General features: G+C 34.4%; 2 protein-coding genes across 2 annotated transcripts; one reads left to right on the top strand and one right to left on the bottom strand.

The window, feature by feature from the left end:
* Positions 1-2,941: 2,941 nt before the first annotated feature.
* LOC143550841 (phosphatidylinositol/phosphatidylcholine transfer protein SFH8-like) lies at positions 2,942-8,279 on the top strand. Its single transcript, XM_077041423.1, has 15 exons — positions 2,942-3,092; positions 3,179-3,264; positions 4,031-4,361; positions 4,506-4,605; positions 4,697-4,963; positions 5,034-5,111; positions 5,193-5,294; positions 5,383-5,426; positions 5,507-5,606; positions 5,689-5,787; positions 5,895-6,005; positions 6,088-6,217; positions 7,435-7,838; positions 7,957-8,031; positions 8,124-8,279. Exons 2-15 carry the CDS (start codon positions 3,231-3,233, stop codon positions 8,145-8,147), a joined length of 1,899 nt encoding a protein of 632 aa, XP_076897538.1. The 5' UTR covers positions 2,942-3,092; positions 3,179-3,230; the 3' UTR covers positions 8,148-8,279.
* A 432-nt stretch (positions 8,280-8,711) lies between these two features.
* Positions 8,712-11,846, bottom strand: LOC143550818 (phosphatidylinositol/phosphatidylcholine transfer protein SFH12-like). The gene is made up of 13 exons (XM_077041402.1): positions 11,756-11,846; positions 11,407-11,671; positions 11,228-11,327; positions 10,884-11,150; positions 10,689-10,766; positions 10,518-10,619; positions 10,347-10,396; positions 10,170-10,269; positions 10,020-10,082; positions 9,859-9,915; positions 9,668-9,770; positions 9,218-9,591; positions 8,712-9,047 (listed from the first exon to the last, which is right to left on the bottom strand). The coding sequence occupies exons 1-13, from the start codon at positions 11,844-11,846 to the stop codon at positions 8,952-8,954; spliced, it is 1,746 nt and encodes a 581-aa protein (XP_076897517.1). The 3' UTR covers positions 8,712-8,951.
* Positions 11,847-16,161: the final 4,315 nt, after the last annotated feature.

The following is a 16,161-nucleotide window of genomic DNA, read 5'->3' as shown; positions in this document are numbered from 1 at the left end:
TTTAACATAGTTTAAAGTGGGCAGTAGTGGTTCTAAAAGAAGACGTTCGAGACACCCGGTCGCACGATTAGCAAGTTTTGTTTGTTTGTTTTTTTGTCTTGGTTTACTAGTATCTTTAAAATTTAAAGAATGTTTTAAAATTACATTATCTAGTGTTTTAAAACTTATATTATGTATTTTTATTAATTAAAGTTAATAAAACGTTCTAATAGCTCTTAATAGAAAATAAACGTATTAAATATTCATTAAAATATAAATGGTATGGCACGTGTGGAAAGTGAAACCACGCCACACTTTTCTGGCTTTGTCTGAAAATGGTATGAAAATGAGGTGACGTCCACATAGTGTATTCCGCATCCTATGAGGCATGAACCACACCACCACACCCCGTTGTCTTATATATATTTTAAAAAATAAAGTAAATAGTTTTAAGTAGGTAATTAAATGGTCCTTTCCAAACGTGTAGTTTTCATCTATACTCACCTTATAGGTCGGAAATCTACCTATACTAATAAACAAAAATAATAATGATGATGTGTACTAACCACATTCAATCTTTTTTAATCTTCATTCTCCTTAAATAAAGCTATTCATGGATCATGTGTTTAATTGGTATAACTCATTAGTTGTAACCCATATGAAAAAAGGTATTTAATGTAATTTAAATCACAATAACTTTTACTAACCCATTAAATCTAATTTTACTACCAGATATATAAAGTTTCCCATTATTAAAAAAACATATAAACCATAAACCATTGAATATATATAATAAGTTTAAAATCAAACAGTGAATTAGTAAATTAGTTAAATAAAGATTTACGGACCATTATCGTATAATAGATATTTAGTTACGTGTGTACATCAAATTTCGTTGAATAAATACAATATTTATAATCTTACAAATTGAAACACTATTTAACTTACATTCGTATTGATCGTATAAAACATCTTTAATATATTTAGGTACCAATAATTGATTTTATGTCATATTGAAACATTATTTCAATATTAAGAAAATGTATAATTTAAATATGTAACATTTAAAGTGTGTGATAATATTAAAACTAATCTATAAATTCAAAAGAAAACCCCTAAATTACGTATAATTAAATACCTAAATTCCGATCATTTGATAAATTCCGTGTAATACACGGGTTCAAAAGCTAGTAAAGTATATGCAAAATAAAGCATACATATTTCTATATCATAAATCGATTAGTGGTGTGATCTTTACCTACCTTGCACCTTAACTCGTTTGTTTTTGGTACTTAAGAAAAAGAAATGACATCCTATATTTCTATTTTCAAAACCGTAGGTTCTCATAGTCTTATTATCATATAAAATAAGCTTAATAAAGTCGCATCCACTCCTTTCTAAAATCCGACTTAAAATTCTATCAAAACAAGTGTTTTACTTTGTAATGCTTAGACAACAATATATTGGCATAACGGTAACACTTAACATAAAATCTAAGATCTAACATAATCTTCAACTCAAAAGGCAATTAATAAGTTTAATACATCAATTAGCACACGTTACAAGCAAACACATAATAGTTAGCACAAACTACACCTAAACCCGTAATAGTGTACAAGTAATATGTATAATCCATCAATTAGCATACATCCATAATATTTACAGCTACTTGGTATAATATATAAATCAACACACCCTATATGCAACTTGGTATAATAGTTATACCAATTAGGCAATTACCAAGTACATTCTACCAAACCGAAAGGGAGAAACTGGGCCGATTTTTGGTAGCATATGGGCCATAATTTTTTTAAGATGGGCCTGGCTTTAGAGAAACAAATAGATACTGCGTTTTAATAAGACAAAAAGTTGGGCTACGATGTGGATAGTTGTAAATTGTAATTGGGCTTGAAACACGACGTGGATAGTTTGTAACTTGTTAATTGCCAGTAACAAAAAAATGTTCATGATTCTATATAATCTATAATAATCATAAAGGCTTCCTTTTATCATGATTCCAGCAATTTTGACGTTAAAATTATGAGTGAAACCACCGAGTATATAGATACTTTCCCTATGATTTAAATAAAACAAAAAATTATGTATCAGGTGATCTAACATTTCGTTGATTTTATTAAATGTTATTATGTGTCATGGGTTTATTATTAAAAATATTGATGACGTTACATTTTATCGCTTTTGAATTATAAAATCCAAATAGTTGATAAAATAAGTAAAATATGAGAAAAAGATAATAAGAATGTCAACCTTAACCGTAATGTATTTTAAAATTTTACTAATTAATAAAAGACGACTGTTATAAAACTGTTATAATACTATATATTTATCCTTGCATGCATCCTATTTTAATCACTATGATTCCATAAAATAACGAACACAATGTAACTTTTGTGTATTACCACCCGACTATTTATTGGAATATAATAAAAACAATAACAAATAAAAACCTTTTCAGATCATGCATTCTAAATTTCTAACTATGCCAAAAATTATACAATAAACCATAAATAATATATTTTCTTTAATAATGATACTATTCAAGTGGCTAATATTGACAATGTATCTTGCATCGTTCAAATCAAAGTAGACTACATCAAATCTCACTATCGTGTTTATAAAATCTATACCTAAAACCATTTCAAACGACTATAATAGAACACATATGTCAACTTGAGGAAAGTAATACATAATTTTTTCTTAAACAAACAAATTAACAAATGAACACACAACCACAAAAAAGTCAAGATTCAAACATTTGACTTTGGAATCCCATGTCACACACACCGCCTTGTACCCGAATAATGCCGCTCTTGCAGGCGCCAAACAAAACAGAAAGACGGTATATTAATATTCGTCTTGACTCCATCTATCCAAATTACTCAATCCGCCACGTGGCACATCCTACCCCACTCACCAGTTCCGGCCCCACCCTCATAACCCTTCATCTCGCTCATCGTCTTTTTGACTCTTCCTATTTTCCCGATATTTTTTTCCCTAATAATAATAACAATAATAATAATCTTTTATATTTTTTCTTCAGATCAATATCATCATCACCGCCCGATTATCCGGTCTTCTTCGCGTAATTCGAGGTGCGTTTAATTGAATTATTCAATGTTAACTGCTCAATTACGACTGTCTGTTCATTAATTCAGCTTCTGTTTACATTTTGATGCAGATTTTGTGGCTTAATTGTGCGATTGAGCTGTCAGGTTGATTACTGAGATTCGATGTCTGGACCGCTCGATCGATTTGCAAGGCCGTGTGAGTGTTTAATTTTGTTAGTTGATTTGTTGTTGTGATATGATTTATTATGATTTTAGGGTTTCAGTATAGCTAGGTTACTATTTTTGTTATACAATCTGAATTAATGTGTAATTAATTAGGTGTTTTTGTATTGTTTATTGAATTTTGATGTTATGATGCATTATTAGTGGTTGAAAGTAGTGGTTTGTTGAAAGTATTGGTTTGAGTATAAATTGTAATACATAATTGTGATTAGTAATGATTATAGTTTATACACTTAACTATAGATCTTGTTCTTTGTTTAGAGTTATATTGTTAGCTGTTGTTTTTGTTTCTGATTATATTAAGTATAAAGTGTGACATATAATTGTGATCAATAATTATGCTTTACACACTCAACTATAGATCTTGTTCTTTGTTTAGAGTTTATACAGTTAGCTGTTGTTTTTGTTTCTGGTTAAGTTAGGTATAAAGTGTAACACATAATTGTGATCAATAATTGTACCTTACACACTTAACTATAGATCTTGTTTGCTGTTTAGAATTCATACCATTAGCTGTTGTTTTGTTTTTCGAATTTGGTTAAGTGAAAAGTGTAAGTGTGTAACACATAACTGAGATCAATAATTATACTTTGCACACTTAACTATAGATCTTGTTTGTTGTTTTTATTTCTGATTATGTTATATACTTATATGTTTAACCCTAAGGTGTTACTTTTGGATATGTTAGCGAGGCATGAAAAGCACATTTTTTCATGTATTTGACTATTTGTTGTTCATAGGCTTTGAGGGGTCGTCAGGCAACGATGAGAGGTCAGAGAGAAGAGAGAGATCAGAGAGAAGAGAAAGAAAATCAGATTTTGAAAACTCAGAAGATGAAAGGAGAACAAGAATTGGTTCACTGAAAAAGAAAGCATTAAATGCATCTACCAAATTCAAACATTCTCTCAAGAAAAAGAGCAATAGAAGAAAGGGTGACGGGCGAGTCAGCTCGGTTTCAATTGAGGATATTAGAGATGTAAAGGAGTTACAAGCTGTCGATGCGTTCAGACAAGCACTCATTTTGGAGGAATTGCTACCAGAGAAACTTGATGATTATCATATGATGTTGAGGTACTTTATCTTCTGGATTTCTGTTATAGTTTTGATATTTTCAATGCAAGGTGTATCGATTGATATACGACCTAAAAGCATGATTTGCCAATCTATACAAGATTACAAGTATATGGTTGATGACTTGATGTTATTTTGCTCTAGGTTTCTGAAAGCAAGGAAATTTGATATTGAAAAGGCAAAGCAAATGTGGGCTGATATGATTCAATGGAGAAAGGAATTTGGCGCTGACACAATTATCGAGGTGATTAATTACCATACAACTTTGCATGCATTATTCTAATGTGTTTGTATAGAGCATCAAAACTAATATTTCTTTTGTTGAATGTTATCAGGACTTTGATTTTCCGGAATTAAATGAAGTTTTGAAGTATTATCCACAAGGCAATCATGGAGTTGATAAAGAGGGAAGACCTGTTTACATTGAAAGATTGGGAAAAGTTGATCCTAACAAACTCATGCAGGTTACAACCATGGAGAGATACATAAATTATCACGTTCGTGAGTTTGAAAAAAGCTTTGCTTTTAAGTTTCCCGCCTGTTCAATTGCTGCAAAAAGGCACATAGACTCGAGCACAACCATTTTGGATGTTCAGGGTGTGGTATGTAATGTGTTAAAATAATATTTGTATTGCCTGTATCAATATCTTATTTCCATTATTAATGTTTCAGGGGCTGAAGAACTTTGGTAAAAGTGCTCGTGAACTCGTTACACGGTTACAAAAAATCGATGGAGATAATTATCCTGAAGTAAGATTAATCGGTTTGCAAATGAAAGCTTGTCATATTTTGTTTATACCTGCTGTTTATAACTTAATTTTATTTGTTCAGACACTTCATCAAATGTATATAATCAATGCTGGTCCTGGTTTTAGACTGCTTTGGAGTACCGTGAAGTCATTTCTAGATCCCAAAACGGTTTCAAAGATTCATGTACGCATGGTGTATTATATTTTTTTCATGATGTGTTAATAAGAATCACTAGTTTACTGTATTATTTACTTTTGTTTTGAACTCACAGGTTCTGGGTAACAAGAATAAACTGCTTGAGACAATTGATGCCAGGTAATTCTTCTTCATATTATTCATAACAAAACAAAATATTGTCTAAATACTAGAAAATGAAAAAATGGTGTTTCGTGCAGTGAGTTGCCAGAATTCTTAGGTGGCACATGTACGTGTGCAGATAAAGGCGGTTGTCTTCTATCTGATAAAGGACCATGGAATAATCCTGAAATCTTGAAGGTTATTGTTGACCTCAGAGCATTTTAATATTATCTAATAACTAGTTTTTGTCTTTTATTTAACTGAATTAACTGTACTGCAGTTGGCTCTCAATAGTGAAGCAAGACGCGCGAGACAGGTGGTTAAAGTTTTAAATAGCGAGGGAAAGATTGTTGCATATGCTAAGCCTCAGCTTCCTGCGGTATGAAAAGACAAAACTATCACAGTTTTGTTTGGGTTTGGTCAACTTGTTGATCACAATAAGTCAACAACTGCTGGATAATTTATTATTTTGTAATTATTGAGCAGCTAAGAAGCAGTGATACATCTGCTGAGTCTGGCTCTGAAGCTGATGATATTGCATCCCCTAAAGCAACGAGGAGTTATTCACATCTTCGGTTAACTCCTGTTCGTGAAGAAGTGAGTATTTACCTTTTCATCTTTAATGAATAATTTCTCAGTTTTGTTGGTATTATTTATATAGCAGTTATATAATATATAGGCGAAGATGATTGGAGGTACAAGCTATGGTGGTCAGTTTTCTGGATATGATGAATATGTTCCCATGGTTGATAAAGCTGTTGATTCTGGTTGGAAGAAACAACCTTCACCTAAGCCTTATGATCCCAAAGGTGAGTACATGTGGCAAAATGGGCGGTTAGGACCCACATTTGTTCGTTTGTATGTGTTTTTTCTTAATATGATAAAAGTAGAAATAACTAGTCTCTAATTTGGTAACATGTAAGATAGTTTAATATTAATTTAATTTGTTGAGTAAGATTTGGGTAGGTTGTAAACTAACCGAACGTTCAGCGAATCGTTTGGTCGTTCGTTTAATAAATGAACGAACATGAACAAGGAATTTCGTTTTAACTGAAGTTACATAAACAGAGGTCAATTGTGTTTGTGAACGTGGATAACGTGTTACGTTTGGTTGGATATTTATTTCAAAGTACTTAACTTTGTTTATATTTTGACTGGTTATGTATTATGTTTGGGATTAGGAATGTTTTTTTTCTCAAATGTCATCATCATCATCATCATCATCGTACTCAGTATATCCCACCAATAGCAAAGCTATGGTAGGGTCTGAGGAGGGTAAGATGTAGACAGCCTTACCTCTACCCCATAAGGATAGAGAGGCTGCTTCCGGTGAGACCCCCGGCTCGATAGTAGTTTTGCATCAAGCCTTGGACATAAGGCACATAGCACTCAATCATCGGGACCGGCTGATCGGTGCATGTACCCTTGTCTTTCGGCTATCAACGCCACTACATGATGCCTGATTAACCGTCCGTCACTTTTAACGTTATTTTCACGAGATTAGTAAAATAACGTCAAAATTAGTGCAATTTCACTTTTGCCCACCCGAGGGTTCACACATATATACATCATATGTGCGCACCGCAAGCAGGGCTATTTTTTTTCTCAAATGTATATATGTTTATTAGTGTTTGTTGACTGTGTTCATTTATGTTTCTGTTCGTTTGCGTTCGTTCATTTATATTGTTTGTGATTGTTTATGGAATTAAACGAACCAACACAAACGAACACGAACAAATTCAATTCTTTAGTGAATGAACACGAACAAGAAATTTTGTTCAGTATGTGTTCGTGAACCGTTAGTTTGTCCTGTAAATTCACGAACACAAACAAGGTCTTGTTCAGTGTGGTTTGGTTTGTTTACAGCCATAGTTTAGGTGTTTTATGCACTAAGTACACTTTGAGCGACTTTGTTTGTAAACAATATATTAGTTTGAACGACTAGTAGATTTTAAAACATGTAAAGATAATCGATTGAAATTTGTTATTATGTTGGTTGAATTTGACATTTCAAACATATGTATAGGAACACTTTTTGAACCGGAAGCTCAAAAGGGACCAGAAAAACTTCATACTCATATATGGATGATGATTGTGGCTTTCCTCATGACTATTTTGACCATGTTCAATACAGCAATGAGTCGTGTAACTAAGAAGGCGATTGCTAACTCAGCACCCGAAGTTGTTGAAAACACGGAGTTCAGTTTCGATGCGTCAAATAAGGAGGAGTTTCGGCCTCCATCACCGACTCCTTTGTTTAAAGAATCCGAAATTTTCAATTCTCTTTTGAAAAGATTAGGTGATCTTGAAGAAAAAGTTGATACACTGAAAGCAAAACCATCAGAGATGCCTTATGAGAAAGAGGAGTTGCTAAATGCTGCTGTTTGCCGTGTTGATGCTTTAGAAGCAGAACTTATTGCTACCAAAAAGGTAAACTTTTAATTAACAAGGGAAAACATGACCAATTTGCCCTTATAATTAGTTTTTATTTTTTAATTTTTTCGATTCGATATACTAGTTTATTAAAAACTCTTCCCTCTATGTGCAGGCCCTGCATGAAGCTTTGATGAGGCATGAGGAATTGCTGGCTTACATTGACAGTCAAGAGGAGAAAAGGTTCAGGGTGAGTTGAAAATAGATCTAAACACCTTTTTTATTTTTTTTAATGAAAATAAAAGAATAGTTTTATTTATTTATTGGTATATGTGTTTGCAGAAGAAGAAAACATCATGCTGGTGAAGAGTGTTGAATTAAGGATGTGTATGCAACTTTTTATTTCTCATGTTTTATTTAATATACTGTATACGGATATTTTTCCAAAAGTGACATTTCTATGTTTATTTAACCCTAATATTACGCGTGCGTTTGTAACATATTTGGGTTTGCTTATTTATGTCGAGTTTACACATAACTCTAACGAATGATTGGAAACTAATATTGAATGTCGGACAAAAGGCAACGCTAATAATTACTACTACATAAACACAAGGCACATTTGAAGATAAAGGTTTAAGGCCACGCTTCATTAATCAATGAGTATAGTAGAATAACACCGTCGTTTTGAGTTTATGGGGGAAGACGACAAAAGAACTGTTTGTGGCACCTTAGGCTGCTAGGCAAATCCTACATGTCATTAGCAAGCTAAAGTTGCTTAACATGAGGTCAACCTTAACCTAACACTCGAAATTTGGAAGTATAGAAAACTTAACTAAAACCCCTTTGCTCTTGCCATGAACCAGATTACAATAAAATAATTATTAGGTCAAACGTGCAACATTTAAACACAATCAAACTACTTAAAAAGATTAACTAAACTAAAATCTTAAGTTTTACTATTAACTACCACTAAATAAACACAAAGAACATTTGAAGATAAAGGTTTAAGGCCATACTTCATTAATTAAGTGGACAAACACAAATGCATAAGGAGTTGCTACAGCAGGTGAGTGAGAGTAGTATTATACAGTCACATAACAATTTTCATTTTTTTGTCTTGGTATCATATGTCATGATATCTGGTGTCTGTGTGTATACATATATAGTTCAAAAAACAAAGAATTTCTTTTTCCTCTTCCTCCTCTTCTGCTTTTCCAGATATGCCGCCAGCTGTTGTTGTTGAGTAAGAGACTCATCAAGAGACTGCATTATAATCACATCAATTATTTACTCAAATAGTTGAAACATGTCAAAGAGTCGCCTAACGTGTATATAAATGGTTAGAACGGCCTAAATCATATTATTTAACAATAATATCATATTATGTTAAAAAAATCAGACAAAAAACAAGAATGTTAAAGCCTTAAAGGTACCTTCTTGACAGCAGCAAGTTCTGTTTCCAACGCATCAACACGTTTCAAAGCATTACTAAGAACCTCTTCTTTCTCGGGCGGTAGCTCGGCTGGTTTATTATCCAAAACAATCATCTTTTCCTCCAATTCGGCTAAACGGTTCATCAATGTTAGGTACTCAGCGGCTGATATAGTGGAAGCTTGCTTCTTTTTATTAGCCAGCAAATCCTCTATAAATTCAGTAGAGTATGACGTGGCGTTGGTAATTAATTTAGGCATGTTACGTGTCATACGAACCAATGTCGTAAGTTCCATCATCAATGTCATCATAAATGTAACAACCTGGTTGGTTAGCTTACTTGCGGAAGCTTTCTTCCAGCCATTACTATTCGTATCTATGAAAATTAAAATGTTAGTGTTTATTTAACCAAAAATAACTGATAATATGTCTTTTTACATTAAATTTTGTACCTTTAGAAAGAGAAAGCTTCTGGTTTTGTTTACAAGAAGTTGCATCAACTGCTTTGTCAACCACATGCTCGTTTCCGTTTGGATTTTTTTTGTTTGTATGATCCTGCAAATCGTTATATACCAAAATTCTAATAAAAAACATATGGCAAAATCGGAATTTGTTTCAAATTAAAGAATATCGAGTAGCTTACTTCTTCATCAACAGGAGGCAGATGTGCAAGCTTGCTGTGTTCTTCAATGCGTACAACCTCCTAAATCATTTTATTCAACAATTTATATTATTATTACTGTAGTTTTATATTTATCTATATTTAACTTATTAACTTTTTTTTCTCTAAATTCAGGAGGATACCTTGTTAGAATTCTCTTCTTTGATTGAATGTTTTGTACATACGTGTTCACCATTACGTACCATCTGCCACGCAAATTGGGTTTAAGAATATTTAAAGATAATACATGATTAAAAGGTAATGGAAACAAATATTATTAATATTAAGACAACCTTCATGATATCTGGATCTTGCCATGGACCTCTATCGGATCGCATGCAACCGCCTTTATCTGCACAGGTGCAAGTACCACCCAAGAATTCTGGAAGTTCACTGTCAACATATATAAGGAAATGTAACAATTGAAGTGACATGTCATTGATGACCTGGCAACTGTTTCGAAAAAGTACCTGGCATCGATGACTTCCAGGAGCTTGCCTTGGTATTTATTGCCCAAAACCTAGTCAACACAATGTCATTTATTTGTCATGGAAATGTAGAAGTAAAACACGACTGACATTGACCCATTCATTATCAAACGGGTCAAAATTTCCACCTCTAGTACAAACTGTTCGACTTACATTAATCTTAGCAGTAGTCCTCGGGTCAATAAACGATTTTACCGTGTTCCACAAGATCCTAAAGCCAGAGCCAGCATTGATTATGTACATGCTACTAAGTGTCTACAACAAGAAATGAAAATAAATTAAAAGGTAAAAATAAACTTTTAGATCATTAACTCACAATTATACCTCAGGATAATTGCTACCGTCGATACTCTGTAGACTTTGTATAAGTTCCCTAGAAGCTTTGTTCATGCTTTTTAGTCCCTGATTCATTACCAGTCAACTACTTTGACTAAATTATCTTATAGAAATAAATAAAAACTGAAATTAACTTTAACAGTTGAACTAGATGTTGGAAGTTGTGGGACTCGTATAACTTACGACTCCTTGTACGTCAAGAATGGTGGTACTCTGATCAATATGTCTTTTAGCAGCGATTGAGCATGCGGGAAACTTATCACTAAAGATTCTTTCAAATTCCATTACATGGTATTTGACATAACGGTCAAGGGTCGTCGCTTGCAAAAGCTTTGTAGCATCAACTTGACCAATTAGCTCGATATAAACAGGTCTTCCATTCTTATCGACCCCGTGATGTCCATGTGGATAATATTCAATCACACGTTCCTTTTCGTTAAACTCAAAATCCTTAAAAAAGAATGTGAATAATTTCATTTAGATGAAAAAATGGATTATGTTTCGGTTGCATATGTTTTAAAAAGTACCTCCATGATCGTATCCGCACCAAACTCTTTTCTCCAGTGGAGCATATCAGCCCACATTTGCTTGGCCTTCTCAATATCAAATTTTCTGGCCTTCAAAAATCTGAAATTTAAGTTAAAGGATGAATGTTTTAAGCTCACCCGTAGTGAATTATAATACCACTTATGAAAGAAATGTTAACCTTAACATGGTATGGTAATCATCATGCTTTGCTGGCAATAAATCTTCTGAGATAAACGTTTGACGTAAAGCATCTACTGCCTTCAAATCCTCAGCATCATGGATATCTTCAACGACGACCGAGGACATCACCCTGCTGTTCCTCCTTCCCTTCTTTTTGAGTGAGGTTTTAAACCTTTTAGATGCACTAATTGCCTTCTTTTTAAAAGAGTTGTGTTTACTCTTCTTTTCGTCTTCATGGTGTTCAAGGTCGAGTTTTTCCATACCTATTTATTATTAAAACAAATGTTAATCATGTTTTTATTAATCAACCTTGCATTTGAACATCTTCTAGGTTCAATAACACGTACTTGATCGATTAGAGCGGTCAAAAGGTCCGTGCATATGGTCACTCATCTTTGCATCTTGTGATTTAGAATCCGGTACCGAGTTTATGGTCATTGCCAAATGCCTACACCTTTTGGCAAACACATATTTAAAAACCTTACAAAATAAGATTTTCAAAATTAGAAGAACCAAACCCTGAAATCTAAATAAACCGAATAGGCGGATATTCATACCTGAGCGTTTACATAGGCGCGCTGCTGCAAAAAAAACCATCCGCATATCAACAACAAACAATAAAAATATTGATTAAAAATTGCAAGAACCATTTATTGATGATAGAAAACATGAAGAATTAGCATTGGCATTATTACAAACAGGTAAAAGAAAGAAAATGAAGGAGGAATGAATTACCATTGACAAAAATAAAAAAGTTGCAGGACCTTTTGGATGGAAGAAGAGGAAGGTGATTTAAACGTGCATGATTTCATCCGCCCACAATGAATGCCTCTATTTATTTTTTTAAATACCACACATTAAATATTATGAGTTTTTGGTGGATTGGTTTGACCAGGTCTATGTCAACAGCCAGCCTAAAGGGTGTATACATAAGCCCTCCATATCTTAACTAACTTTTATTGTGTGTTAATTACGATATACATCTTTTAGGATCCACACACATGAACTGAACACGAAGATTTAACGTGATTTGGTCTGAATAGATGGACTTTTACATTCACATGTGGCAAACTAAGTGTTATTTATTAAGTGACAACCAGAGGTGCACAAACCGGTTTTTTTAAAAAAACCGGTTCGGTTATTAACCGGACCGGTTTTTTTGGCCCGGAAAAAAACCGGTTCGGTTAATAACCGGACCGGTTAATAACCGGTTTTTTGCTGTCAAAACCCTAACCGGTCTAACCGGTTAGGACCGGTTTAGAAACCGGTTAGAACCGGTTAATAAACCGGTTTTTTTATTAACCGGTTTTTTTTATTAACCGGTTTTTTTTTTTTTTTTTTTTTTTTTAATTTCGCGGTTTCAAATACGAATATTTATTTTTTATATTTTGTACTTAATGAAGACCATTATTTTTTCACAGTATAAACAAACCGGTAACTACAAGGCAAAACGGTAACTACAAGGCAAAACGGACTGACCGAAGCCATTCTTTGCTTTCGTTGTTAGGGTTCTTTGCTTGGAAGATGAGTATGAGTGTGTGTTGGTGAATGTGTTTTCAACAAACCAAAGATTAAAAACACATAACTTTCATTTATAGTTTTTACATTAAAAATACAGACATTAAATCGTTATCGCATATTCGTAACTCAAAAATACAAACATTAAATCATTAACACTGAAGAAATCTCTGCCAAGAACTGTTGTTCATGATTTAACTCAAAAATACAAACATTAAATCGTGAACTAGCAGATGCTCCTGTTGTTCCCAATCGCAGTTTGTTCATGATTTGCCTCCATATTTGCTGTTTCTTTAACTAAATTAGAAAAATCCAAATCAACAAGTAAATAAGAGCACATATTAGGAAAAAGAATGCTTAGACACGATTACATGAACAACTTGCTGTTTCTTACTCATGATTTGCCTCCATGTTTGCTGTTTCTTTAACTAATTTTCTTCGCTACCCGATCCCGAGCTATTTCTTAGGTAATCGTCGTACGCGGCTTCTTCATCGGTCATTGGTTGAGTGTGTCCTTCATTGACCTCGTCTTCATACAAGCCCGCTTCATACTCCATTTCCCCCTCGAGTGAGCGTTGATGTTGTGCCCTATCTATAGAGTCCAAGTAATCCTTGTAGCAAATCGACATCTCTATAGCTGGTGCAGTGAGTCGAGTCCTCCTAATCGATATAACCCTGCCAGAAACAGAAAAAGCAGACTCCGAAGCTACCGTGGAAGCTTGGACCGTTAGTAAATCTTTGGCCATGGCGGCGAGGATCGGAAACTCATCCTCCTTACCTCTCCACCAAGCCAGCAAATCAAGACTTCTAAATTCATCAGGAGTCATGTGTTTCACAAAGTTAATACCACCATACCTTCCAAGTTCACTGCTTGGGGTGTTTACCTTTTGACGTTTACCGGCGTCTTCCCAAATCATGTAGTACATCCCCATTTCAAGGTCGGTTTGGGATTGGGATTGGGCAACAGCTCTTAACGAGTCATGAATTTGGGAAGACGACCCGTATTTTGTAAGGTAGACATCATACATGTTTGACAAGGTGGTGTTGAAAGCATTCTTTAAAGTTTGGCTATAATAGGGGTTTTGATCGTCGTTTAACCCTAGCTCATCACAAATTTTTTCTATTAAAGCTTCAACACCACCAACATTGATGCAAGGGTTTAACGCAGCAGCACATGTCAAAACAGCGGGTAGTTCTTGAAAATATTTTCTAAATTTTTCTTTCATTTTTACACCCATATCAAAATAAGGTGCACCCCTACAATGAAGTTCACTCAACTTTGTGCACATGACAACAATTTTTGGTAAAGCAATGGGGCTTGTTGGATAGTAAACCCCGGATAAACTAGTTGTGCAAGATTTAAAAATTTGAAGGACCTCCGTAACGATCTCAATCAATAACCAGTTTCTAGGATCGTACGGTGCACATTTACCCCTACTTGACAAAATTTGATGAAACGCATTTAATGATTCTTTTTGTTGGATGGCTTTCTCAAACATATTACAAGTCGAGTTCCATCTTGTTGGACAATCCCAATTTGGCCCCAACCATTGACAATTAGATTCTACACAAAATTTTTTGTATCTTGAAAATGTTTTATTGTTGCTAAAAACATCTCGTAACATTCTTTTAAAATTGTTTCTTTGCGTTTCGATCACGTTTAACCCATCTTGCACGGCCAAGTTGATAATATGTGCAATGCATCGGCTATGAAAAAACGCTCCATCACAAATAGGTTTATACTTTAATTTTAAATGGCCAACCGCGGCCGTATTGTTGGACGCGTTATCAAACGAAATTGAAAAGATTTTATGTTCAATCTTGTGTTGTCGAATGACTTTATCCAAGATTTGAAAAATATTTCTACCCGTGTGCGGGTAATCAAACAATTGAAACGCAACGGTTCGTTTCATCATTTGCCACGACTCGGGGTCAACCCAATGAGCCGTCACACAAATGTATGAGTCGGGCGAACCATGAGGTACCGACCACACATCCGTTGTTAAGTTTACACCAGTTTGTAAGTTTGAAAAGTATGAAATTAGTTCGGATTTAGCGTTTTTCCATGCTTTAAGACAATCTCTTCTAAGGGTCGAACGACTTACGTGTTGGTAGCGTGGTTGAACATAGTTTTGCATCATCTCCGTGAATTGAGGGTTGTCGAAGTGGTTGAAAGGAAGTGTTTGTTGAATCACAAAGTTTGAAAACTGTTGACGTGCCGCTTCAACGTCGTACGTAAACACCGCTCCTTGATTCGTCATCTCCGGCTGCGAACTACTTCCCGAATCGTCCTTCAAGGCCTTGCAAAAGGGCCTTTGTACATGCGCTTTTAAAGTGGAGTTTGCATCTTTGCCATAAAACTTCAAACAATGTTTGCATCGAGCTTTTTGGCTACCGTTAGACATTTCGCATAGGTCGAAATGTTGCCAAACATCATGGTTTCGTTTCGTGGGGATGACCCGAACGACCGTTTCTCCCGTGTTCGAGGCACCCATGTTGACGGATGAAGCAGCACTTTGGGAGGCCATGATAATCGACTACGAAATAAGAGTGGTATACTCGAGTATGAAATAAACGACTACGAAATAAGAGCGTATGGAGTGGTAATGTGGTATAATTGAGCGTGAGATAACAAAATAATCGCGTATGAAATAAACGTTTAGAGCGTTTGGAGTTGTATAATCGAGTGTGATCTAACCAATACCCAACTAAACTATATATAGATGTTTGTGGGGGTAAAATGGTAAAAAAAAAAAACGGTCCAAAAACAAAAAAAACGGGCATATAGCCGTTATAAACCGGTTTTTTTATAAACCGGTTAACCGGTTTTTCCATAACCGGTTAATAAAAAAAACCGGTTTTTCCATTAACCGGTTAACCGGTTTTTCCATAACCGGTTAATAAAAAAAAACCGGTTTTTCCATTAACCGGTTCGTTAACCGGTTTTGGATCTAGAACTTGTAACCGAAAGACGAACCGGCGGTTTCTAAACCGGTCAAACCGGTTTTTAAAAAACCGGTTTTCGTAAAAACCGGTTTCCGGTTTAAACCGGTAAACCGGTTCCCCAACCGGTTTTTTTGGCCATCTCTAGTGACAACGGTTACAAATGCATAAATTAATATATATTGAGACTAAACTAGATATTGTAACTTATTAAACAACAAAAGGTCAACCGAGTTGGGATTAGGGTCGGTCGTCTCGTACCCATCTCCTCTTTTGACTTCAACTAATAATT

This window comes from Bidens hawaiensis, unplaced genomic scaffold (assembly GCF_021521415.1).
Source record: "Bidens hawaiensis isolate Kalapana, Puna unplaced genomic scaffold, B.hawaiensis_p1.1 tig00016189_1, whole genome shotgun sequence".
NCBI classification, from domain to species: domain Eukaryota; kingdom Viridiplantae; phylum Streptophyta; class Magnoliopsida; order Asterales; family Asteraceae; genus Bidens; species Bidens hawaiensis.
The sequence above is the reverse complement of the archived record's forward strand: the minus strand, read 5'-3'. Positions and strand labels throughout refer to the sequence as shown.

Bases quoted from the DNA above. Each gene is read 5' to 3' on its own strand.
- LOC143550841 (XM_077041423.1), top strand. From the start codon at position 3,231: ATGTCTGGACCGCTCGATCGATTTGCAAGGCCGT. The intron at 4,362-4,505 runs GTACTTTATCTT...ATTTTGCTCTAG, and splicing joins GATTATCATATGATGTTGAG to GTTTCTGAAAGCAAGGAAAT. The intron at 8,032-8,123 runs GTGAGTTGAAAA...ATGTGTTTGCAG, and splicing joins AAGAGGAGAAAAGGTTCAGG to AAGAAGAAAACATCATGCTG.
- LOC143550818 (XM_077041402.1), bottom strand. From the start codon at position 11,846: ATGACCATAAACTCGGTACCGGATTCTAAATCACAAGATGCAAAGATG. The intron at 10,620-10,688 runs GTATAATTGTGA...TTCTTGTTGTAG, and splicing joins ACGGTAGCAATTATCCTGAG to ACACTTAGTAGCATGTACAT. The intron at 9,048-9,217 runs GTACCTTTAAGG...ATTATAATGCAG, and splicing joins AACTTGCTGCTGTCAAGAAG to TCTCTTGATGAGTCTCTTAC.